General features: G+C 44.9%; 2 protein-coding genes and 1 long non-coding RNA gene across 8 annotated transcripts in view; 2 read left to right on the forward strand and 1 right to left on the reverse strand.

The window, feature by feature from the left end:
• The first annotated feature begins 2139 nt into the window (after window positions 1-2139).
• si:ch211-236d3.4 (protein FAM107B) lies at window positions 2140-17658 on the forward strand. The gene is made up of 4 exons (XM_040159505.1): window positions 2140-2280; window positions 12668-12872; window positions 14982-15141; window positions 15671-17658. The coding sequence occupies exons 1-4, from the start codon at window positions 2232-2234 to the stop codon at window positions 15785-15787; spliced, it is 531 nt and encodes a 176-aa protein (XP_040015439.1). The 5' UTR covers window positions 2140-2231; the 3' UTR covers window positions 15788-17658.
• Window positions 12830-18477, reverse strand: LOC120807451. 5 transcript variants are annotated; one of them, XR_005709826.1, is made up of 4 exons: window positions 18376-18477; window positions 17768-18084; window positions 14974-15132; window positions 12830-13832 (listed from the first exon to the last, which is right to left on the reverse strand). It is a non-coding gene; the product is annotated as an uncharacterized LOC120807451 (long non-coding RNA). The 5 variants fall into 5 exon arrangements; XR_005709823.1 differs by lacking the exon at window positions 14974-15132 and having other exon boundaries at window positions 12837-13832; XR_005709825.1 differs by lacking the exon at window positions 14974-15132 and having other exon boundaries at window positions 12837-13832; window positions 17712-18084.
• Window positions 18478-19419: 942 nt separating this feature from the next.
• The window catches only part of pik3c2b (phosphatidylinositol-4-phosphate 3-kinase, catalytic subunit type 2 beta), a 48675-nt gene continuing 44290 nt past the window's right edge, over window positions 19420-23804 (forward strand). The window contains exon 1 of one of the 2 annotated variants that reach the window (XM_040159506.1): window positions 19420-19720. The gene's annotated coding sequence lies outside the window, so the exon portion shown is untranslated. Of the gene's footprint in view, window positions 19721-20781; window positions 20986-23804 lie in introns of those variants that run through there. The other variant, XM_040159507.1, reaches the window with a different exon arrangement.

The following is a 23804-nucleotide window of genomic DNA, read 5'->3' on the forward strand; positions in this document are numbered from 1 at the left end:
AAGCCTTCATTCACATCTTCTGTTAACGATTTTGGGTTTAATGTTTTGCTACGTTTTGGATGGAAACCTGACTATTGAGAGGTTGAAATTCTTCCATGAAAAAAACTTAAAATGTGAACACAGGCTGAGAAAACCACCTCAGGAACCAGCACAACAAGGCTGCGTTCACATCACACGTCGGACCTGATCCGTTTGTGTTGATGGTTCACGTTCGTGTCTGTAAGTGACTTGTATCTGGCTCGGGCGTGAATCCCGCCAGAAATCGGACAGGAACCAGATCCAGGACTACGTATGCGTGGCTCGGGTCTGATATGAAAAAATCAGATCTGAGCCACCGAGGAAAAAAAACAAACAAACATCCGATTTGGGCCAATTCAGCACGAAATGTGAACGTAGCCCGAGTCCTCCGACCTAAGTGACCATACAGGCGGTTCGTCCCGACCCTCCGACACCAACAACAGGAGCGTCTCCCGAGTTAGCGCCCCTAGTGGTGGCAGGAGGTACGCCACAGATAACAAGTGCTGGAAATAAATAACCGACCGGTTTATGATGTGACCGTGCTGCGGTACAGGTTTGGTCAGGTTCAGGGAGAGATCGTGGTTCGGGTCAAAATAAGAACTCTGTTAAGGTACGAGGACCTGCGTCCTCGTGGTTACAATAATAAACACATGGTTAAGGTTTGATCGTGGACTGGTGTCTGCTGTCAAAGTCCCGTGTTTCGTGGCCCCATCGGTCCACGCCGGCCTCCCCACTACCCAGACCTCGTAGCTCTTTTCACTACGTCACCTGACTTCCCCCTTTGTTCACCTGACGGTGAAACCCGTGGGCTGGGATTTCACGGTCTGGACCTGCAGCTCCTCCCGCTGATACACTCAGTGACTTGCGATGTGGAAAAGCAGCGCAGTGTCCCTCCTGAAAGTGTCTTACTGGGGACATTTTGTTATGGTGGACTGTCCCCTCCGGTCCCCACTGCGTCCAGGTTCTGGTCTGTGTGAATCCAGCTGGCAGAATTAACTGCAGTCTGAACTCTGGGGATCACACAGACTATTAACATTAGGTGTACACTCTCAGCCATGACCGAAGGTGCGGTGAGGCTTAACTATGATGTTGAACCGAACACGTTCATCCTGCCTGAGAGAGATGCATGCTGGGAAAATGACCCTCCCAGGTCTACAGGTGCTGTATCTTTCATATCCGGGTCTAGAGCGGAACCTTTGGTCACATCCACACTCCTTTTGTGAGGTTGTATCACGTGAAACAGACATTTCTCACGGCAGATCAAATAACCTGGATTTATTAATATAACCGAAGGCTCTGCTGTATTTATGTATATTCAGGGACAAACGACTGCATTATTAATGCACTAATGCTGTGGAGTCCACACTGACCAGCCCTGTAAGACCGACTCTACGGCAGAACCAGCCTCGGACTCTGCAGCTCTCCGAGCAGACAGTAACTCTGCCTCCGCTGCATCGATTTTCATCCTTTTTCTATTAAACTGTCCATCAGGGGTCTGACAGTGTTATAGGCAGGGCCACATTAGCCCGTTGGGGGGCCCTGTAGTGTTATTGAACGCCGCTTTACGTGGGAATATGTGCCTTGCGAGCAGGGGGCCCCTCTACAAGACAGGGTCTCAGGATAGGCCACTACTCCACCGCGGTAGATCCTGTGTTATAGGGGTTCGAGTTCCTTAATAAATGTGCAGGTAAAAAATAGCCAAACTCCAATGAACACACGTTGAGCCTGGGGGTCCGGGGCCCCTGGTCAGTTACCCACTTAGTCCGGTTGGTGATCCAGCCTTACTCTCAGAAGTGATTCACACAGATGCTGATTCAATCTGAATATCAGGCTCCAGATGTTCCACCTGGTCCCAGAAAATATCCCAATCCAAAGAGCTGAAGGTTACCGAGCAGCACGAGGCCTTTTCGGCGCCACCAGCAGGTCGTCCCAAGACATCCAGACTCTACTGTCTGAAAGGTCTCTGAAAACCGGAACTCTGAAACCTGCTGGATCTGGAAAATGAACAGAAGCTGACAGCAGTGTGGGAGGAGGAGGAGGAGGAGGAGAAGGAGGAGGAGGAAACACTGAGCGGATCATGTGACCGTTGTTTTACACTCGGCATGATTCAGACAGAGGAGAGGAGTGAGGCTGCTGCTGCTGCTGCTGCTTGGACAGACAGCATGAAGACTCTCACAGTCTGAAACACATGAGGATCGTCAGGACCAGATCAGATGGATCAGAGGAGGATCAGCAGCCCTGAACAGGGGATGGTAAAGTCTGGTAAGAACCAGAGGAGGACTGACTCTGATCCTGGATCCCTCTGGAGTTTTTAACCTTTGTTTCTGAGTTGTGTAGAACTGACGCGTGTTACAATGATACTGATGCCGTGTTTACTGGTGGGTGTGTACCTCACTGTTTATTTATTATGTTGTGTGTAATAATTCTGTAAGACTAGTGGTTTTATTCTTCAGGTTGATTTAAACATCAGCAGATGTAAATTCTGGACTAAATGTGGCCGATTTACAGTCTTAATGTTCTGCTGATTGACGTGTACCGTCAAACAAACTAACAAAAAAAGAGGAAACTGAATGTGCTTTACTGTCCAAATACTACAAATAACTGCATTTGCATTAAAGCGAGAAGAAAAGTGAGGACATTTTCCTAACAACCATGGAAATAAGTTCAACTTTACTGAATGGTTTTTCTCCATATCCATGTTTAAGGTTGGACCGAGTCTGTGTCTTTTAGTGAATATATAGAAAAGTGTGTTATGTGTAAGTTGTTTTATGACAGAATGAAACCCAAAACAAAAACAGAAATTTTCTAAAAGTAAGAAAAAATTTCTTAAAACAAAATGTTTTTAAGTGAAAATAAACTTGTTGAGCTGTTATTTTGGAACTACAATCGACATAATTGATTCACATATGCAGGAATAAATTACTCATTAAGATGGAGATTATTTGCTGTTTTAAGAAGTCATTAGTTCATAGATCTTAAAAACTTTCGTCGATCAATATACCAGAGAGTAAAATACTCCCATAGTCTTGCATTCTAAACTTAAGTACAGAAGTATTATCAGCAAAGTAACTTATAAAAAGTGAGAGTAATCATTTTGCAGAAAAGTGGCTTTGTGAGTATTATATCACGATGTAGTATATTTTATTATTTGGTTATTTTTACTGATACGTTTAAAGTGTGTGTGTGAGCAGAATTATAATACTGTAGTTGGTCATTTTAACTTCCTCAGTATAGTGTTGTTTAGTTTTATGTCAATGCATCGTATTTTATGAGTTTATCACTGGTTTCGTGTGTAAAATGTTACTACCTATAAACTATTCCTAATTAGTAACTACAGCTGTAAAAAGTACAATATTTAAATGTTAAATTTTCAAGTGAAGTCGCTTGAAACTGCACCATGGCAGAGTACTTGGTTTGTATATTCTGCCTTTATAAATTACATCTCATGAATAATTCAGTCTTGAGTCCTGTGTGGAGAGCAGCGTGGTGTTAAATCGGCATGAGGCTGGTGTGGACGAGGTGAGGGCAGGACGAAACGGAGAAGATGAAGTCACTGCTGGCAGGGAAACTGGATCTGACTGGGAGTTCAAATCAATTTACTATGCTGAGTGTGTTATAGAATGAAAGATTTTCACAGTTTTTGTCATCAGAACAATTATGGAATTTGGAGTCATGCATACATAGCTGTTTCAGTCCAGGTTTCTCTGGGTTTTTTTTAGTTCCGGTTCGGTCCAGTATTCTCTGTTGTTTTAGACATGGTTTGGTGTAGTATACTCCGGTGTTATTGTTCTGGTTTGCTCCAGTATTCTCTGCTGTTTTAGTCATGGTTCTTACCAGTATTCTCTGGTGTTTTAGTCCTGGTTCAAGTCCAGTATTCTCTGGTGTTTTAGTTGTGGTTCAGTCCAGTATTCTCCGGTGTTTTAGTCATGGTTCTTACCAGTATTCTTTGGTGTTTTAGTCCTGGTTCAAGTCCAGTATTCTCTGGTGTTTTAGTCGTGGTACGGTCCAGTATTTTCTGGTGTTTTAGTCATGGTTCTTACCAGTATTCTTTGGTGTTTTAGTCCCGGTTCAAGTCCAGTATTCTCTGGTTCTTTAGTCATGGTTCTTACCAGTATTCTCTGGTGTTTTAGTCCTGGTTCAAGTCCAGTATTCTCTGGTGTTTTAGTTGTGGTTCAGTCCAGTATTCTCCGGTGTTTTAGTCATGGTTCTTACCAGTATTCTTTGGTGTTTTAGTCCTGGTTCAAGTCCAGTATTCTCTGCTGTTTTAGTCGTGGTACGGTCCAGTATTTTCTGGTGTTTTAGTCATGGTTCTTACCAGTATTCTTTGGTGTTTTAGTCCCGGTTCAAGTCCAGTATTCTCTGGTTCTTTAGTCATGGTTCTTACCAGTATTCTCTGGTGTTTTAGTCCTGGTTCAAGTCCAGTATTCTCTGGTGTTTTAGTTGTGGTTCAGTCCAGTATTCTCCGGTGTTTTAGTCCTGGTTCAAGTCCAGTATTCTCCAGTGTTTTAGTCGTGGTACGGTCCAGTATTTTCTGGTGTTTTAGTCCTGGTTCTTACCAGTATTCTTTGGTGTTTTAGTCCTGGTTCAAGTCCAGTATTCTCTGGTTCTTTTGTCATGGTTTGAGTCCAGTATTCCCTGGTGTTTTAGTCCCGGTTCAAGTCCAGTATTCTCTGGTGTTTTAGTCGTGGTACGGTCCAGTATTTTCTGGTGTTTTAGTCCTGGTTCAAGTCCAGTATTCTCTGGTGTTTTAGTCATGGTTCAAGTCCAGTATTCTCTGGTTCTTTTGTCATGGTTCGTACCAGTATTCCCTGGTGTTTTAGTCCCGGTTCAAGTCCAGTATTCTCTGGTGTTTTAGTCATGGTTCGTACCAGTATTCTCTGGTTCTTTAGTCATGGTTCGTACCAGTATTCTCTGGTGTTTTAGTCATGGTTTGGTGTAGTATACTCCGGTGTTTTTGTTCTGGTTTGCTCCAGTATTCTCTGGTGTTTTAGTCCTGGTTCAAGTCCAGTATTCTCTGGTTCTTTTGTCATGGTTCGTACCGGTATTCCCTGGTATTTTAGTTGTGGTTCAGTTCAGTATTCTCTGGTGTTTTAGTTCTGGTTCAAGTCCAGTATTCTCTGGTGTTTTAGTCATCGTTCGTACCAGTATTCTCAGGTTCTTTAGTCATGGTTCTTACCAGTATTCTCTGGTGTTTTAGTCATGGTTCAAGTCCAGTATTCTCTGGTATTTTAGTCGTGGTACGGTCCAGTATTCTCCGGTGTTTTAGTCCTTGTTTGAGTCCAGTATTCTCTGGTATTTTAGTCGTGGTACGGTCCAGTATTTTCTGGTGTTTTAGTCCTGGTTCAAGTCCAGTATTCTCTGGTGTTTTAGTCCTGGTTCAAGTCCAGTATTCTCTGGTTCTTTAGTCATGGTTCGTACCAGTATTCTCTGGTTCTTTAGTCATGGTTCGTACCATTCTCTCTCTGTTTTTAGTCCTGGTTCAAGTCCAGTATTCTCTGGTGTTTTAGTCGTGGTACGGTCCAGTATTTTCTGGTGTTTTAGTCATGGTTCTTACCAGTATTCTTTGGTGTTTTAGTCCTGGTTCAAGTCCAGTATTCTCTGGTTCTTTTGTCATGGTTCGTACCGGTATTCCCTGGTATTTTAGTTGTGGTTCAGTTCAGTATTCTCTGGTGTTTTAGTTCTGGTTCAAGTCCAGTATTCTCTGGTGTTTTAGTCATCGTTCGTACCAGTATTCTCAGGTTCTTTAGTCATGGTTCGTACCAGTATTCTCTGGTGTTTTAGTCATGGTTCAAGTCCAGTATTCTCTGGTATTTTAGTCGTGGTACGGTCCAGTATTTTCTGGTGTTTTAGTCCTGGTTCAAGTCCAGTATTCTCTGGTATTTTAGTCGTGGTACGGTCCAGTATTTTCTGGTGTTTTAGTCCTGGTTCAAGTCCAGTATTCTCTGGTGTTTTAGTCATGGTTCAAGTCCAGTATTCTCTGGTTCTTTAGTCATGGTTCGTACCAGTATTCTCTGGTTCTTTAGTCATGGTTCGTACCAGTATTCTCTGGTGTTTTAGTCATGGTTCAAGTCCAGTATTCTCTGGTATTTTAGTCGTGGTACGGTCCAGTATTTTCTGGTGTTTTAGTCCTGGTTCAAGTCCAGTATTCTCTGGTATTTTAGTCGTGGTACGGTCCAGTATTTTCTGGTGTTTTAGTCCTGGTTCGAGTCCAGTATTCTCTGGTGTTTTAGTCATGGTTCAAGTCCAGTATTCTCTGGTTCTTTAGTCATGGTTCGTACCAGTATTCTCTGGTGTTTTAGTCATGGTTCAAGTCCAGTATTCTCTGGTATTTTAGTCGTGGTACGGTCCAGTATTTTCTGGTGTTTTAGTCCTGGTTTGAGTCCAGTATTCTCTGGTATTTTAGTCGTGGTACGGTCCAGTATTTTCTGGTTTTTTAGTCCTGGTTTGAGTCCAGTATTCTCTGGTGTTTTAGTCATGGTTCAAGTCCAGTATTCTCTGGTTCTTTAGTCATGGTTCGTACCAGTATTCTCTGGTTCTTTAGTCATGGTTCTTACCAGTATTCTCTGGTGTTTTAGTGTGTCTCTGGTGTTTTAGTTGTGGTTCAGTCCAGTATTCTCCGGTGTTTTAGTCCTGGTTCAAGTCCAGTATTCTCTGGTATTTTAGTCGTGGTACGGTCCAGTATTTTCTGGTGTTTTAGTCCTGGTTCAAGTCCAGTATTCTCTGGTGTTTTAGTCATGGTTCAAGTCCAGTATTCTCTGGTTCTTTAGTCATGGTTCGTACCAGTATTCCCTGGTATTTTAGTTGTGGTTCAGTCCAGTATTCTCTGGTGTTTTAGTCCTGGTTCAAGTCCAGTATTCGCTGGTGTTTTAGTCCTGGTTCAAGTCCAGTATTCGCTGGTGTTTTAGTCCTGGTTCAAGTCCAGTATTCTCTGGTTCTTTAGTCATGGTTCATACCAGTATTCTCTGGTTCTTTAGTCATGGTTCGTACCAGTATTCTCTGGTTCTTTAGTCATGGTTCGTACCAGTATTCTCTGGTGTTTTAGTCGTGGTTCAAGTCCAGTATTCGCTGGTGTTTTAGTCCTGGTTCAAGTCCAGTAATCTCTGGTGTTTTAGTCCTGGTTCAGACCAGTATTCTCTGGTGTTTTAGTCGCTGCTCGTTGGGTCCGGTATTATCTGGTGTTTCAGTCCAGGTTTGGTCCAGTATTCTGTGTTTTTTTTAGTTTGTGTTTGGTAAAATATACTCTGGTGTTTTTGTTGTAGTTTGGTCCAGTATTTTATGCTGATTTAGTCCTGGTTCAAGTCCAGTAATCTCTGGTGTTTTAGTTGTGGTTCAGGCCAGTATTCTCTGGTGTTTTAGTCCTGGTTCAAGTCCAGTATTCTCCAGTGTTTTAGTCTCTAGTATTCTCTGTTTTTGCTCTGGTTTGCTTCAGTATTCTCTGGTGTTTTAGTTGTGGTATATGGTACAATAGCTGCACAGTTTGACCTGAGTCAGACTATTTTGTCCTTTGCAACATGTACGTATTTTAGTCGTGGTACGGTCCAGTATTTTCTGGTGTTTTAGTCCTGGTTCGAGTCCAGTATTCTCTGGTGTTTTAGTCATGGTTCAAGTCCAGTATTCTCTGGTTCTTTAGTCATGGTTCGTACCAGTATTCTCTGGTGTTTTAGTCATGGTTCAAGTCCAGTATTCTCTGGTATTTTAGTCGTGGTACGGTCCAGTATTTTCTGGTGTTTTAGTCCTGGTTTGAGTCCAGTATTCTCTGGTATTTTAGTCGTGGTACGGTCCAGTATTTTCTGGTTTTTTAGTCCTGGTTTGAGTCCAGTATTCTCTGGTGTTTTAGTCATGGTTCAAGTCCAGTATTCTCTGGTTCTTTAGTCATGGTTCGTACCAGTATTCTCTGGTTCTTTAGTCATGGTTCTTACCAGTATTCTCTGGTGTTTTAGTCCTGGTTCAAGTCCAGTATTCTCTGGTGTTTTAGTTGTGGTTCAGTCCAGTATTCTCCGGTGTTTTAGTCCTGGTTCAAGTCCAGTATTCTCTGGTATTTTAGTCGTGGTACGGTCCAGTATTTTCTGGTGTTTTAGTCCTGGTTCAAGTCCAGTATTCTCTGGTGTTTTAGTCATGGTTCAAGTCCAGTATTCTCTGGTTCTTTAGTCATGGTTCGTACCAGTATTCCCTGGTATTTTAGTTGTGGTTCAGTCCAGTATTCTCTGGTGTTTTAGTCCTGGTTCAAGTCCAGTATTCGCTGGTGTTTTAGTCCTGGTTCAAGTCCAGTATTCGCTGGTGTTTTAGTCCTGGTTCAAGTCCAGTATTCTCTGGTTCTTTAGTCATGGTTCATACCAGTATTCTCTGGTTCTTTAGTCATGGTTCGTACCAGTATTCTCTGGTTCTTTAGTCATGGTTCGTACCAGTATTCTCTGGTGTTTTAGTCGTGGTTCAAGTCCAGTATTCGCTGGTGTTTTAGTCCTGGTTCAAGTCCAGTAATCTCTGGTGTTTTAGTCCTGGTTCAGACCAGTATTCTCTGGTGTTTTAGTCGTCGTTCGGTCCGGTATTATCTGGTGTTTCAGTCCAGGTTTGGTCCAGTATTCTGTGTTTTTTTTAGTTTGTGTTTGGTAAAATATACTCTGGTGTTTTTGTTGTAGTTTGGTCCAGTATTTTATGCTGATTTAGTCCTGGTTCAAGTCCAGTAATCTCTGGTGTTTTAGTTGTGGTTCAGGCCAGTATTCTCTGGTGTTTTAGTCCTGGTTCAAGTCCAGTATTCTCCAGTGTTTTAGTCTCGGTTCGTACTAGTATTCTCTGTTTTTGCTCTGGTTTGCTTCAGTATTCTCTGGTGTTTTAGTTGTGGTATATGGTACAATAGCTGCACAGTTTGACCTGAGTCAGACTATTTTGTCCTTTGCAACATGTACGTGCTTGACCACAGTGTTTGTGTGGAGTTCAGAGTTCAACCTGCTGTGTTTGAACAGTTATCGAATCTGTGTGTGTGAGACTGAGAAATCATAAAATGACAAACATCAGATTCCAAAGTGATTCTTCAAACTGTTTATTCAGTCTGAAGCTACAGACAAAAAAACAAGGGAGAAATTTGATTTATTTTCAATTAACTACATCGCCAGAAGTCACTGTTACTATTATTATCGCTGCAGTCTTCTCTGTTCAGAGTCTGGCCAGAATGAAGACTCGAATTTAGAAATGTTAAAGAACATGTACATTTCATATTAAGGGGGGTGTGAGTGTGGATTAGGTTTAACAATATCATCATGCAGATCTTGTAAAATGCGGTAATTGGCAGGAAACTTCAGATCCCGGAGTCAAAAACGTGCAGGATGAGTTTTAGCTCTCAGCTGACAGATGATCCAAGTCATTATGTTTTTTGGTTTAAGATACTTTGAGCAAGCTGCAGCGGCAGATTTGATCTGATTTCTTAACTTAATTGTGATTTATTTCCTCAGGAAGAATGAATTAAAGACTAAAGACATTATCTTTTGTCATTCCAGTGTAACGTGATCAAATTTCCTCCTCGCTGAGCTGGAGTCAGACTGAGGCAGAAATCAGCTTCTGGTTGTAACCAGATAACAGGCACTCACAGACGTCGATACACTACGGAGAGGGTTTAGTTTGCACGTCCTGTCTCAAATCAATATGAAACCCCACAACATCTCAAAGTCCGTCCCGGCTTCCTACATCAGTCCTGTTCATTTCTCCCACAGACAGAGTCAGCTGACCGTTGTCCTGTTTAATCTTCAGAGCAAACTCTGCGACTCTCGAATAACGTTACAAGTTGCAGACTGAGTCCGTGATCACTTTAAGCAGCCATAAAGTATATTTGTGTAGAATGTATATTTGGCGTCTGTAGCAATGATTAACCTACTGAATTTGCAGCTGTTTTCAGAGAAACTGTCCACTACCTGCTCGGCAGCAAACAGCCGACAGACACAGTCAGCGACCAGCTGGTGAACACGGTGGAGCATTTGGCAGCTAAAGAGCCAGAGATTTCACATTCTGGAGCGACCACGCACTAGTGTGGGAGATGAAACAGCACCACAGCTGACAATCACAGCGACGGGCTGTCTGCAGAAATCCACAAGCCTTACTTTGTGCATGTAGTCATCAAACTCTGAGCCGCTGTGGGAAGGAGAGGCAGCCCTCTGTCACAGTTCAGTGAACAGTTAGCGCTGGCCCGAAATGAACGACCAAATCGTTTCTACCGCTACCTTCTTTCTCCAGGAAATAGCCGAAAGTGAGATTGTTCAGTACTACAAACCTGCACAAATTTGACTCCACTCTGCTGCTGCTGCTGATACCAGCCCTCGTACAAACTCCCGACGCCGTACATGTCAAACTGCAGCTCGTACTCCAAAGAATACTGAGGAGACGACTCGGGAGCTTCGGGGCTCGCCGGATTCGTTCGCTTACCAAAGTCGGACCGTAGACTTCTTGTGTCGAAGTCTCTTCCCCCCTCAGATAGTGTTTCCCTCCCATTACCCCTCCCCCGGTGGTTGGGGTTTGGATAAGGTTAGGTTCAGGTTAAGGTAAGGGGAAAAAGACTTCGACGTAACACCTGTATTTCATATTAGTGCGTCCTGCAAGCTTGTGTGAAAGGCAGGCAACACCCAATACTGGAAAACTCGAAATACTCCAGACATTTATAGGTCCACACCGAGTTTGCGCGAGGGAAAAAACATGCAAAAAATCCCGGCAGTATCATCGGTTCACCAACCTGTGTGTGAGCTGAGCCCCACCTACTGACGTTACACTGAAACACATGCCAACGTCTGCCATAAGCGCAATGCAGCCGTGGCAAAGCTTCGCGTCGTCACAACCCCTCCACGCCTCCATCATAATATTGTAATCTTCTTTGCCAGGTTTGTTTTTATTCAACTCGGACATTATCTATATCAAAATATGCACAAATGAAAGTATATATATGTTTTCTACCTGTCGAGCTATAGAGGTCCTAGTGTGACACCAACACCACACACACTGGCGGCTTTATGACACACATCAAAACACACACACGTTGTCTTCACCACTGGCAACAGGTTGACACAGGTCAGCTTGTCAGCGTGGGAAACCTTTCTGTTTACTAGCGTCAGCGTGCGTCATCTCTCCAGAAAAACAGCCGTAGTTACCTCCTCCAAGGAGGTTCTGGTTTCGGCCGTGTCCGTTTGTCGGTTTGGTCGTTTGTCAGCGGGATTACGCAAAAAATTCGGAACCGATTCGGCCCAAACTTGGTGGAGGGATGGAGCATGGACCAGGAAAGGACCCATTAAATTTTGGTGCAGATCCAGGAAGCTTTTTATCCCTTTCCCAGCTGTCTCAGTGCTGTGATTTGCCCTGAACCCGGACTGAAACCTTTGTAAAAGCCCAGTTTAAGACCACGTTTTCTCCCGCTGCGATAACGACTCTGAACTCTGCCTCCTGATTTCTACTCCCTGCATGTTGTATTGTGCTAAACGCAGCTCCCCGTTGTAATTGACCATGTAACGTGTCTGCCTATCCTCTTTACCGAGTCTTTAATTTTCCTCACTGTAACAAAACCTAATTATACAGACTCTGATCGTGTGGCCTCAAAAGGGAAGTGATAAAGAAAAGAGAAAAGCCATTAGAGAAACGCCAGAGAAGGATCAGAGGTTTCGCTTCTTTTTCACACTATTAATCGTTTATCAGATTAGAACTGAAGAAGCCACTTGGATTTAAAACCAAGTCCAGTTGCCCTCGATTCAAGTCTTCTCGGATTATCAGAATAGTTGCCAATTAATGCCGCGTTGATTGACTAATCAATTACCGGCTTGACTGTTGCAGATTTAGTGTCAGATGATGCAGCGCTCTGCGACGCAGCAGATGTTTGGATTTTACGCTCACGAGCAAAACGCCCGGTGTCAACAGGAGCTGTGTAAAGGACAAAGGCATCAGACTCTAGAGCAGCAGAAACGTTTTGGTTGGTTTCCAGCTCCTGCGCAGAGTCCTGACCTCAGCCCCATCCAACACCCGGGGGATGGACTGGAACAGCGACTGTGAGCCAGACCTGATCCCCGATGCTCTGCTGTCCGCAGGGGGCAGGTTCAGCTCCTGCTGTTACAGCAGCTGTCCACATAATTTTGGTCATGTACAGTAGCTGTCCTTGCGTTTCTGACGGAGACGAGCTGACGACCAAACATCCAGAGCTCATTTAATTTTTCTGAAATATGAAGCAGCAGTGGATGTTGGTCTCTGGTTGCACTTGAGAAAGAGGTCATTGTGTGAAGTGAAGTCTATGACATCTGATCTCTGTCTCCCAGAATATCTGAGGACTCAGATCAGTTGCTTGTTAATCTGTTCTTTCTTCTGTCAGACAAACAGGGAGGATGGACAGAGACTCGGAGACAGAGTCAGTTAGGAAAATAAAACCTGAAAAACATGGACATCCGTGTTCAAAAACACACCCAGCTTCATCCCGTCAAACAGCACGGCATCGTCAAATAACTACAGTTAACGTCTGAAGTCCTGCCGGCGTCCCCTTCAGGCCGCAGTGTTCATTGCGGCTACGATGTGAACAAACATCCAGATGATTTATTTATTCTTTGTGGAGCTAAGCACGTAGTCGGGATCCAGGTTTTAGAAATTGACTCTCAGAGTTCTGATAATCCTGTCCGCTCTGTCCTTGCGTCCGTAGCCTCAGCGTATGCAGACCTGCAGCAGCACCGGTCTGAGGGCGTCCACAGGACACCGTCCCCGGTGCCCAGCTACGTCCCCCAGCCCGACTACTTGGAGGGAGACGAGGAGGACGACCTCATAAAACCCAAGAAACTGCTGAATCCCGTCAAAGCTTCAAAAAGTCACCAGGAGCTTCACCGGGAGCTGCTGAGCAGCTACAAAAGGTAAAAGTGAGTTTGAGGACACGTGCTTGTGAGGACACAGAAATTTGTCAGAACTGAGGACATTTGTTGTAAGTGGGAATGTTTTTGGGAAGCAGGGGCATTTGTAGACACTGGGGACATTTCAGGCTAGTGAGGACATTTTAGAGGGAGGGGAACTTTCAGACACGTAAGGACATTTTAGCAGAGTGAGAGCACTTGTGGACAGTAAGGACATGTTTAGAAGCTGAGCACATCTGTGTGAGGACAATTTTGGAAAGTGGGGACATTTTTATGTAGCGTGGACTTTTTGAAAAAAAGTTTTATTTGTTTTTGGAAAGTTTGGACAAGTCGTGGTCAGTGGGGACATTGTTGAAGTGAGGGTATTTCAGGACAAACACAAGAAGCCTCCATGTTGGCCTGATGCGGAGGAACGGTGACGTTCATGGGACAGTGTGTCCTTGCTTCACCCTGAAACTAGACATCAGAGCTTCTGCAGGATTTCGTTCGCCGAGTCTCGAGGAGTCACGGACACATCGGGACCGATTTTTCTGATGAACTCGTCCATGTGAGCAGTTGGTCCAGATTATCGAGGGTTGATGACCTTAATCTGTCGAAGCGGCTCCAACTGAAAATATGTTTCCGGTCTGGACTCAAGCAACATCTGCTGACCCGTATCATCATTTAACTGACCCCTGCCGACCAATCAGAGGGCAGGATTTTCTGGTCTTTAATTACCGGGAGAGAATCGCTCTTTGCTGCTGCTCCGTCTCGACCGTCGAGCTCAGATTGTGTGAAGTTTCTGAAGAAACAAACAGACGCTGCTAAGCAACAGCCTCCCACCTCACGGGCCTCCACCGCCGAGGACGCTGGGAAAGTTTTCACATCGCCACCGCACAGTCGCTCATTCACTTGCGCGGCTTTAACCCTGTGGGCAAGGTCGACTTCTCTTTTCAGTTTTGTCATTCAGGAGGAAAACTAAAGCTGGAGGAGGACCAGAAAAACACACAAATGAAACACACAGTCATTAACATCTTCAGCTGTTACATAAACCGCATAAAACTCTATTAAAACCTGAACGTCAGAGAAAAGCTGCTGCATCTCCTTCACAAAGCCGTAGCTGGACCTTGAGTTAAGACGGTTTTGTGTTTTGTGTCAGAAAAAATGTTCCTGGTAACAAAAAAGTGAAAAGAAAAACAGTCAGAGGTGCAAATGGAATGATAACCACGCACCGGATACACTGATGATGTAATGTCAGGTATTAGCATTTAGATTTTCAGCCCCTGCAAAAAGAGCACATTGGAAATTAGTCTTGTCAGATGTTCAATCAGCAAAATCCACACGTCTTTCTGTGAGTTTTAAATTTGATGAAGGTCTGACATGGTTGTCTTCACACGTGAACCTTGAAAACGAAACGAGTTTACATCTGTGTGAATTTTCCCATTTGAAACGGTGCTGGACGTGATGAATTCACAGGATTTCTATCAGTTCAGATTCGACCTCGTTTTAAAAGGACAATCCTACGCAGTTGAGTTGAATAAGTCAGCTGTGTGTGTTCACCGGTTAATGTTTCATTATAACGGACTGCCCTCTGCTGGATGAAACACTGACTACCACACGGAAACACACTTCACCGTTCTCTCATTCAGATACACACAAACATATTAATACACACTACATAAGGTTAAACAACACACTGTGCAAGTTTGCTGTATATTTCAAATCCCTTTCAGGGGAAACACTCGGCTCTTTTTTGCAAGATGTTTTTAAATCAATGAAGTGGAAAGTTCAGAGATAGAAACACACGACGGTAAGATGGCGAAACGACAACAAAATCGACAAAGTGGTGCAACACATTTCTGTGAACTTCAGCAGCAGAGTCGGGACCAACTTTCCAAACAATGTTTGATTTCCGCTGTAGAAAGAAACGACAGGAGTGAGTTCAGCTGCTGGACGAGTCAGAAATTTTGTTTAAATTTAGTTCAACAACAAGACTCATGATTCATTTAGTTAGTCTAATTATTTATTTTTTCTCCATGTAAATGTAAATAACGGCTGGAAAGCCTGAGTTGTCGTAACGCCGTTGACGGGGGTGTACGCTGTGTGACGTAGGAAATGTGTGTACTTGTACAGAGGAGGCGTCAGCGTGGAGATGAAGCCGGAGCTGCACCGAGTGCTGGAGTCCAGGAAAAGAGATCAGCTGATCAAACAGAGGAAACGGGAGGAAGAAGCCCGAAGGAAGATTTCTCCTCTGGAGGCCGAGCTGCTGAAGAGACACAAGAAGCTGGAGGAGGTGACACACACACACACACACACACACACACACACACACACACACACACACACACACACAGCTGTGATTTCTGCAGTGACATCTTTAACGAGTCAGATTTTAGACGTAAACTGAGGCTCTTATCAGAGATTGTTGTCAGAGTCGTACGATCCCCAAAGTCACTAGGATTCATCCTCTGGTCGTCACCAATGTTTGAACCAGACGTTGCATCCGTCCAGCAGCTGCTGACACCGGCTGACCTGCCGTCACTAGAGCTGCCGGCAAGGCGAAGAATGAAACGCATCAAACGCGATGAACGTACGGAGAGCGCTAGTAATGTCAGCCAGGGAGGGACGTTCAGATCTGACGGTCCTGTCCAGAGCCGCTTTAGATGTGTCTCGTAAAAAACCAGCGGTCGGATGCATCACATCCGGTCACGACAGACAGAGGAATTTTACCCAGGACGTGTCCCCGTCCCTGCACGACATCAGGTACGTGAATGTTCCTGAGCTTCCGTGTCCCTGATTGTTTTTCTGTCTTCATGTTGCAGCTGGAGAAACAGCAGGAGAAGGAGCAGGAGGAAAACCTGAAAGCTCCGGAGTTCGTTAAAGTGAAGGAGAATCTGAGACGGACGTCTTTTCACAGCAAAGAGGAGAAGGAGGTGTAGAGACGGAGCTGCCGTCCTGGAGACAGGAGACAGCGAACTGAGAGCCAGACTGTCCACATGTTTACAGGACACGCAGGGGACAGGCAGAGACACAGGGAAGACACACTGCCCAGATGTTGACAGCTGGACGGAACAGCTGTGACGTCTCTCAGGAGTCGAGCTCTGAAAGCGCGACCATGGGAGGAAACGTCCAGCGATGACACCTGGAAACAGGCAGAGACTCGGACAACTTAGTGTCTGACCCCCAGTGTTGGACGCATGGTACGCGATGGACGGATCCCCATGGACGTGGACAGCAACCGCAGAGACCGATAGTTCTCCTGATTCTGTTTTTAGTTTTGGTTAGATGTGAGGCGGAATCGACGTGATGATCTAGACTGAATTCTCAATGTAGTGAAGCGGGAGGACTGTCCTCAGACGTCAGTCCTCCCATGGTGCCTTTAGGCAACGGAGGGTGTATGTGGATTTAGGACATTGGACTTTGTTTTGCAGCAGATGCACAGTTTAGAAAAAAGACCTCAGTTACAGGATTTGTTGCTTGTGTCTGGATCTTTGCTCGGACTTTTCTGACCCCGGTTAAGCAGACGTGTCCCGCGGTTTTTCTCTAATACGAGATCAGTGTCCCGTAATTACAAAGACACCGATCTTGTATTTTCTCATCCCTCTAATTCTGTTATCTTGTAGTGACAAGGAGAGATTTGAAACTGAGGCTTGACATGGGCTTCACCCAAAAGCTCCGACGGGTGAAGACACACGTGTCAGACCCTTTATTGATGCAGAAATTGTTGTCGTCTGTTCAAACAAACGGAACTTGTGCCTGAATCTCGTCTGTGCGTCTGTGGATGAGGATTTCACAGGAGGGAAAGACTCACCAACATGTAAAACTTCCAAACAGGTGAAAACCACGTTTTAGAACATGAAAACCACACAAGGTCCTGGACTTACAGGATTCAGTTCTTGAGGTGACGACGTGTTAACCGAGTTTATTACGATGTACAAAAATCATTATTACGTGAAAGCGTCTCAACTCTCATTATTACAAAGTACAGGCCTTTTTTCTTGTAAACGCAAGATACTAATTACCTGTAGTCATAATATACGCAAACTATATTTACGACCTCCATACCTCACGTTACCTTTCTTGTCCTTGCGACACCGGTTAACTAAGAGACGCAGAAGGTCTAATTATTAGAAAGCGTGAGATAATTACAGGGTCATCGATAGTGACAGCTGAATGTACCAGATCAGAAGGTTCCTGTGTGAGAGGACGAGGTGTATCAACCAACAGGCAGGAGACGGTGGGACACGGGGCCTCTGACATTAAAACGATGGGGAATAACTTTGTTTGGACTTTTTACGAGGAGCATCCGGCTCTAACGAGTCACACGGAGGCTCAACCGAAGCCTTACGCCAGTGAACTGACGTTTCGATCTCGGAGCACTTTAGACTTCCACTGTAAATAATCCAGACTAAAATCGAAATCAGACTCTTTTCGTTTATGTCTGACTGTGCTGTGGTTTCTCTTTGTGGCTTTTAAAGCGCTGATCGTTCTGATGAACGTGTTCAGACTCAGCTGAATAAAATCAGATCCTGACGCAGAAACGTGCTGAAGAGAAATAAAGGACTAATCCTGCTGTTTTGTTGCTTTATTACTGAGGAAAGATTCTAGATTTGATTTCCTGTCCTGTGATACTAGACCTTCGTGACCCTCCACACCGGGGCCGGTCGAGGGAGGAGACGAGTTATTATTTGATGCATCACATCTGTATATGACATTATACAAGAAATAATCCAGGCGGCAGCAAGACGTAAAATAACCAGGATGAAAACGCAAATACGTACAATGAACAATTAGGATTAAATTACACCCCCCCCCCAATATTTCCAGAAAAACTAAAGACATGAGAAATGAAAATGATCGTACTATATATTTGCATCTGTTTACATCATCTTGATGCATATCAAATAAGATTTGATAACCTCAGGGATCTCTGGGGTTCAGGCCGAACAGGGGCACAGACCCGGACCCGGAGCACAGGGAAACACGGGATGAGACAGGAGGAAACCGTCACTGGAGACTGAGGCTTGGCCGTTCCGTCAGGACCACGGCGGCAAACTGAAGGATCCGGCGAAGACCGGAGCGTGGCACATCCCGGTGCTGGATGTGCCACGTGCTGCAGGCGTTGACTAGCGGACGAGCCTCAGGTGTGCGGGAGGACTGGCGGCAGGGGGAGGCCCGGACCACCACGCCCGGCCAGCCAGACCAGTACACACGCACCGACAGGTAGACGGACAAACTGGGAACGAGGGGAATGACAGACAATAAATAAAATAAATCATGAGAGTGAACTAAAAGTATTGAAACCACCAGAACATTCTACATCCATGTACATACTGTTTGTACTGCGAGGTTATTATTGCTGCTGCTGCGTTCCGCGACGTGTAAGTGGTGTTTTACTGTTGCAGCTGGACGAGGTGGAATAAAGTCTAACATTTCTATAAACTGTCGGGCAGTAAAAAGTTAAAAACACGTCCCTCAGAAAGTGGAGGAGGTCAGGTGGAGCGCAGCACTGACCGGAAGTACTCACGTCAAGCACAAGAACGTCAACACTGTACTTAAGAGCAGTACGAGTAAATGTACTCAGTTACTCTCTCGCTCCAACACTGTTGTTATGTTGACTGGGCTGCTCTGCGATGAAGGTTTTCTCCGCCAGGTGTCGCCGTTTCTCCTCTTTCCTCCAGAAACTGAAGCTCAGTCAAGTCGCACAGCATCAGCCTGGGACCGGAAGAAATTTTATTTTGACATCTACTCTTGAAAAAAAACAAAACATTGTCTTTCTTTATTTCATTTATAGATTTATTATTATTATTATTATTATTATTATTATTATTATTATTATATTGATAAAATATTTATCAATATTTACAAATATTTATTTAAGGATTTTATTTTTGTAAAATATGACCAAGGTTGTACTAGTCTTATTTTATATTTTTAATTTTTCATAATAATAAATATCATTATCCATATTGAATTTAAACTCTTGAATAAATGTTTAGGAAAACCTTTTCTGGTCTGTACTGGTTTTAAACACTCATCAGGACCCCCCCCCCCCGCTCTTAACTTTTCAATATTTCTTTAAAACCCGTTTCTATTCTTTTAAATTTGCATTTGAATGTTTTTATGCTGTTTTTTTTAAAAATAATTTCTTTTAAAACGTTTTGAATTCACTTTGAATTGCCTTTGTGTATGAAATGTGCTACACAGGTTAACTTGCCTTGACTGATCCACTTCCAATTTTTATTTAGTCTGAGTCAATTTGTTTTAATATTTAATGCTATAAACACTGGATGAACTGATTTTATTTTATTTATTTGTCTCATTGAGGTTCATCTGGTTCACTCTTGACCTTAAAAGAAAGAGTCTTCACTCACGGTCCACGTAATCACTTTCGTTAACTTAGCAAACTCCATCCGCTGATGAAGACCGCGACATGCAGTGAGTGAGCGGAGCTTAGGTTGGGATCTGGGGAGTTTTAGTCCAGATTCGCTTTATTTTGGAAGCGTGGCCGGAAGCTGTCTGCGTCTTTACCGCGGACTTGACGGCGCTGGTCCGCTGCTGCCGAGGAGAGGCTGACGCAAAGCCGAAACCGTCGCCAGGGACCGGGTTCCAGAGGCACCGGAGCCACCTCGCACCGAGGGCTGCATTGTTTAACCCGTAAGCAGAGGCTGACGCAGCGGAGCCGGTGATCCGGTTCTACCGCCTGAATGTGAGGAGTACCGCCCGGACCGGCGCCCGGAGCCCGTTCATGTGTTCGGATACACCGACCTGGAATCGACAGTCGACGGGATCGATGTCATTTTTGGCAGCAAAGTAAACCGCTTAAAATGGCAACCGCCGCCCGATCCCGGCGACCCTAGACCGAGAGTCAGGTAAGGCGAGGCGGCTGCTGGCGGGCTACCGCCGCCGGGGTACCGAGCATGTTCTGACGCATTTCTCTCCGCGGACGGTGAAGTTCCAGTCGGTTCTCTGTAGGACTGCGCTGCTTCGAGAGACGTGCCTTTCTTGGGAGAGAAGGTCAAACCAAACTCCATTCAAATATCTGACAGTCAAAACAGTCCTGCTTTTTGCTAAACTTGCGCTCTCGTTCAAACATGGCTGACAAATTTGTGCAAACGGATTTAGTCTACGGGTAAATTCGGCGGATTTATAATCCACCTGAAGGAAGTTACTTGCAATAAATTTTAGTTAAGGTTTAGTTAAGGTTCGCTCCGGGCTGCTCGCCACCGCCCTCCATGGCAGGTTGTGTCTGAAAAGACCCGGTGGGAACAGAAGTCGAACCGGTATTTAAAGTTCAGAGTATTTTTAAAAATTAACCACGAGTTGATGTAACGCATGTGCCCCGCTGTAAAACACAGCAGTGTCGCTTGAAATATCTATTTGGCCGGTGCGGATGTTGGCCGGTGAGTAAGGCCACGTTAAAGTGCCTGATTTCTGAATGGAGTCTGGTGGGATTGTCTCTCCGTGGGACTGGGCAGCGTGCAGGCTGACAACGTCGCAGCAGACAGCCGGGGGCTGCTGGCAGCTGCAGCGGGAGCAGGGGCAGCTGTCACGGAGATGTTAGGACACGTTTCCATCCGGACGATTCTCCCTTTACCTTGTAGTTAATGACGTCTGCCACCTGTTTCTGAGTCTGCGCGGTTCGTCTTTCTGCTCCAGCACTTCGAGTCGTAAAGTTCGACTTTCCCGAGGAGAACGTAAATATTCTGCTGAACGTAAACGGCAACAGTAGACGTGCTGACAGACGCAGCAACGGCGCATTTCACCGTGATTTTCTGTGACGTCACACACACACCTGTCTGGCCCGGACGCCGCGTTACTTCACGAGAAGACAAAATGACGCCATGAATAATGATGTCACATAAACTGCGACGTCATCGCTGACGTCACAGGCCACCGACAGGTGCATCTTGAACGGGCACTGAACCGGTGGTAATTAAAACACCTGAGGCCACTGACAGACCTCAAATCAGGATCAGATAATCCAAACCCAAATACTGTGAATGGATCTCTGTGGTGACTGACTCCTCCTGAATATTTGGTCCAGTTCTGAGGCCAGTGCCTTGCTCGGGGGCAGTGGCAACACTACTCCTGACAGAAAACTGTCTGGAACGGGAACACACTGCTGTATGATCAGGTTTGTGTTTGTTTTGTTCTTCAGTTTTGAAGATGATCCATAGTTTGAGTTGTTCACTTGGTTCATACAGAGCCTCACGTAGTCTGTGTTAGTTTCCCTTCAGTCAGACTGTCCCAGTAAAAGCTGCTGAATCAGCTGTGATCAGCTCCTGTTCTCAGTGTAGCCGTGGACGTTCAGACAACGTTCACTGGGTCACTGTGATACTGAAGGAAACTTAAAAACGTGAAGATTCTGAATGAAGTTCTGCAGCCTCTTTTTCCTTTGGTTTTAAGGGGATTTCTGGAGCTTTATTCTGGAGGGACATCAGAGGTCATGATGTCCTCAGGAAGTGGACGTCACACTGAATCATATCAACATGTGTTTCATGTTGTGTGTTCAGATCTGACTCAGAAATTAGGAGAATTGATCTCCACGATCTACGTCACGTCTGCTGACAAGCTACAATAAAACCTCTGCACCGTGTAGACGGCCTAGTTTTAAGAACCTGGTCTTTTTCCAGCTGTGTAATTTAGATTTAATTGATAATTGAGAACGAAAACAGTCATCAGCTGCAGACACAGCTCAGGTGGTCACTGCTCTGGGGATGTATTATTAGTACAATTAGTAAAATCAATAATCAAACAAACTGAACAGTTTTATCAATGGAGTGGACAGTTCGATCACCATAGAGAACGCAGAGATAGTAAACAGCCTCCTACTCTGCAGGTGTGTCTCTGATCGCCAGGTAGAGTCATAATGTTTGATGATTAATACCTTTGGTCTGGGGCTTCGATCACAGGTCAGACTGTGTGTGTGTGTGTGTGTGTGGGCTGGTATTTTATCTCTGTGAGGACCAATTTCAGTTGTAAACCATTGTAGTAAGGACGTTTCTGCATTGTCCTCAGTACTTTAAACCTTTAGAAGGTTCAGACTTGGTTTTAAGGTTCAGGACTGGATGGACCTACTGGACATGGGCCGAGGGCCCCAAGGGGTCGGGGAACAGGGATCAGGAGACTCAAAACCATTATGTAGGTGTTTAGTTTCTCTCTCTGTATAGGAGGGTGTCTGTGCTCAGAGGCCCATTGTCTCATAATCCACCTGTGGAATCAGGTTAAGGATAGGGGAGTTATTGGCATGATGTCAGTGGGGGTCCTCAAAAGTATAGAAATACAAATGTGTGTGTGTTGTTTCATATTCAGGTGAGACATGAGGACGTCGTGTAGGGCTGCAACTAATGATTATTTTCATTATTGATTAATCTGCAGTCTATTTTTTCAATTAAGTGATTAATTGTTTTGTCGATGAAACATAAACTATTAAAAATTATGCTGAGCTGAAGTGTTAGCATGTTGTCCCCTGAGTCGTCAGTACGACTCTAAAACACAAAGATTCACTGATGAATCTCTGGCTAAACGTAGCTGTGGGATAAAACCTAAAGGTAAACAGAGCCAGTGACTAAACGCTGACGTCCGTGAAGCGTGAAGAGAGGAAACCGTCAGGTCAGTGAGGAGCCGTGAGGAGACTGGAACCTTCCTCACATCAACACATGGAACCAGCAGAAACGTCAGGTTTCCATCACGTTCTCCACACGGTTTTCCATCGTCTGAGCTCTGACTGCAGCTCCGTTAGCGAGCTCGTCTTCTGTGGTGGTTTAACGGCAGCGGCTGGAGAATCGGCTCCACCAGCTGTCGATCAGCTCATGTTCACACAGCAGCAGTGGAGGGAGACCAGACTTCACTCAGGTTTTACTCAGATTTTCTGGAAACTCAGTTAGAATCTGGGCTACATCTGGATGAAACCTGACATGTATGTGTGCTGATGACAGTGGGTGGGGTTTGGAGTGTGACAGTGGTCCCACCCCCGCTTTGTGAGTCTCTGGGGGGGTTTGTGAGTGAAAGTCACACTGGCCCAGACATCAGCTCTTTGTTCTCTCCTCCCCCCTCTGATTGAAAGGGTATAGTCTCTGTGTTGGGGGGCGTGGGGGTTGTTTTGAGACAGACTGGGCTTTCTTGTTGTTCTGATGGGTTTGTCTGACATCTCTAAATGTCTCACTGTGACGTCTCTCAGTTCAGTTCAGTTCAGTTCAATCTAATTCAATTCAGCTTTATTTATATTGCGCCAAATCACACGTTATCTCAAGGCACTTTCCAGATTCAGGTCAAAACCTGACAATATTAGAGAGAGAAAACTCAACAGTTCCACCATGAACGAGAACCTGGTGACAGTGGAGAGGAAAACTCCCTCGGACAGGAAGAAAGCTCCGACAGAACCGGACTCAGGGTGGGGACCGTCCGCCTCGACCAGTTGGGTTGGGAGGAGAGAAATGGGGGAGAAACAAGAGAGAGAGACCAGGAACAGCTGTAGATACTGTTGTATTCAAGCACTGTCAGACTGGCTGTTATAATGATGTTAATAACAGTGACACTTATAGGTGTAATATTGTTATTAATAACAACTGCAGCAATGATACCAGCACCTATTACTATTATTATTAATAATAATGATGATGATGAGTGTTGAGTAGCAGTGGCAGATCCGGATCCTTCAGCTCCAGTCAGAGAGACCTGCAGAATGAGGACAGGGAGGAAAAGCACAAACTACGCAAAAGAGAAGACACAAAGTCAATAACATGAAGTAGTGGGATGTAAATGCATGGAGAGAGAGAGAGAGAAGTGCTCGGTGCATCATGGGAGTTCCCCCAGCAGCCTCAGAACTAAGAGATGGTTCAGGGCTCACCTGAGAGGGTGTCTCCCTCCAGAACCCAAACTGTTTCTGAGCTGATTCCACAGTAGAGGAGCCTGATAACTGAAGGCTCTGCCTCCCATTTACCTTTGGAGACT

This window comes from Xiphias gladius, chromosome 21, assembly GCF_016859285.1.
Source record: "Xiphias gladius isolate SHS-SW01 ecotype Sanya breed wild chromosome 21, ASM1685928v1, whole genome shotgun sequence".
Taxonomy (NCBI): Eukaryota; Metazoa; Chordata; class Actinopteri; order Istiophoriformes; family Xiphiidae; genus Xiphias; species Xiphias gladius.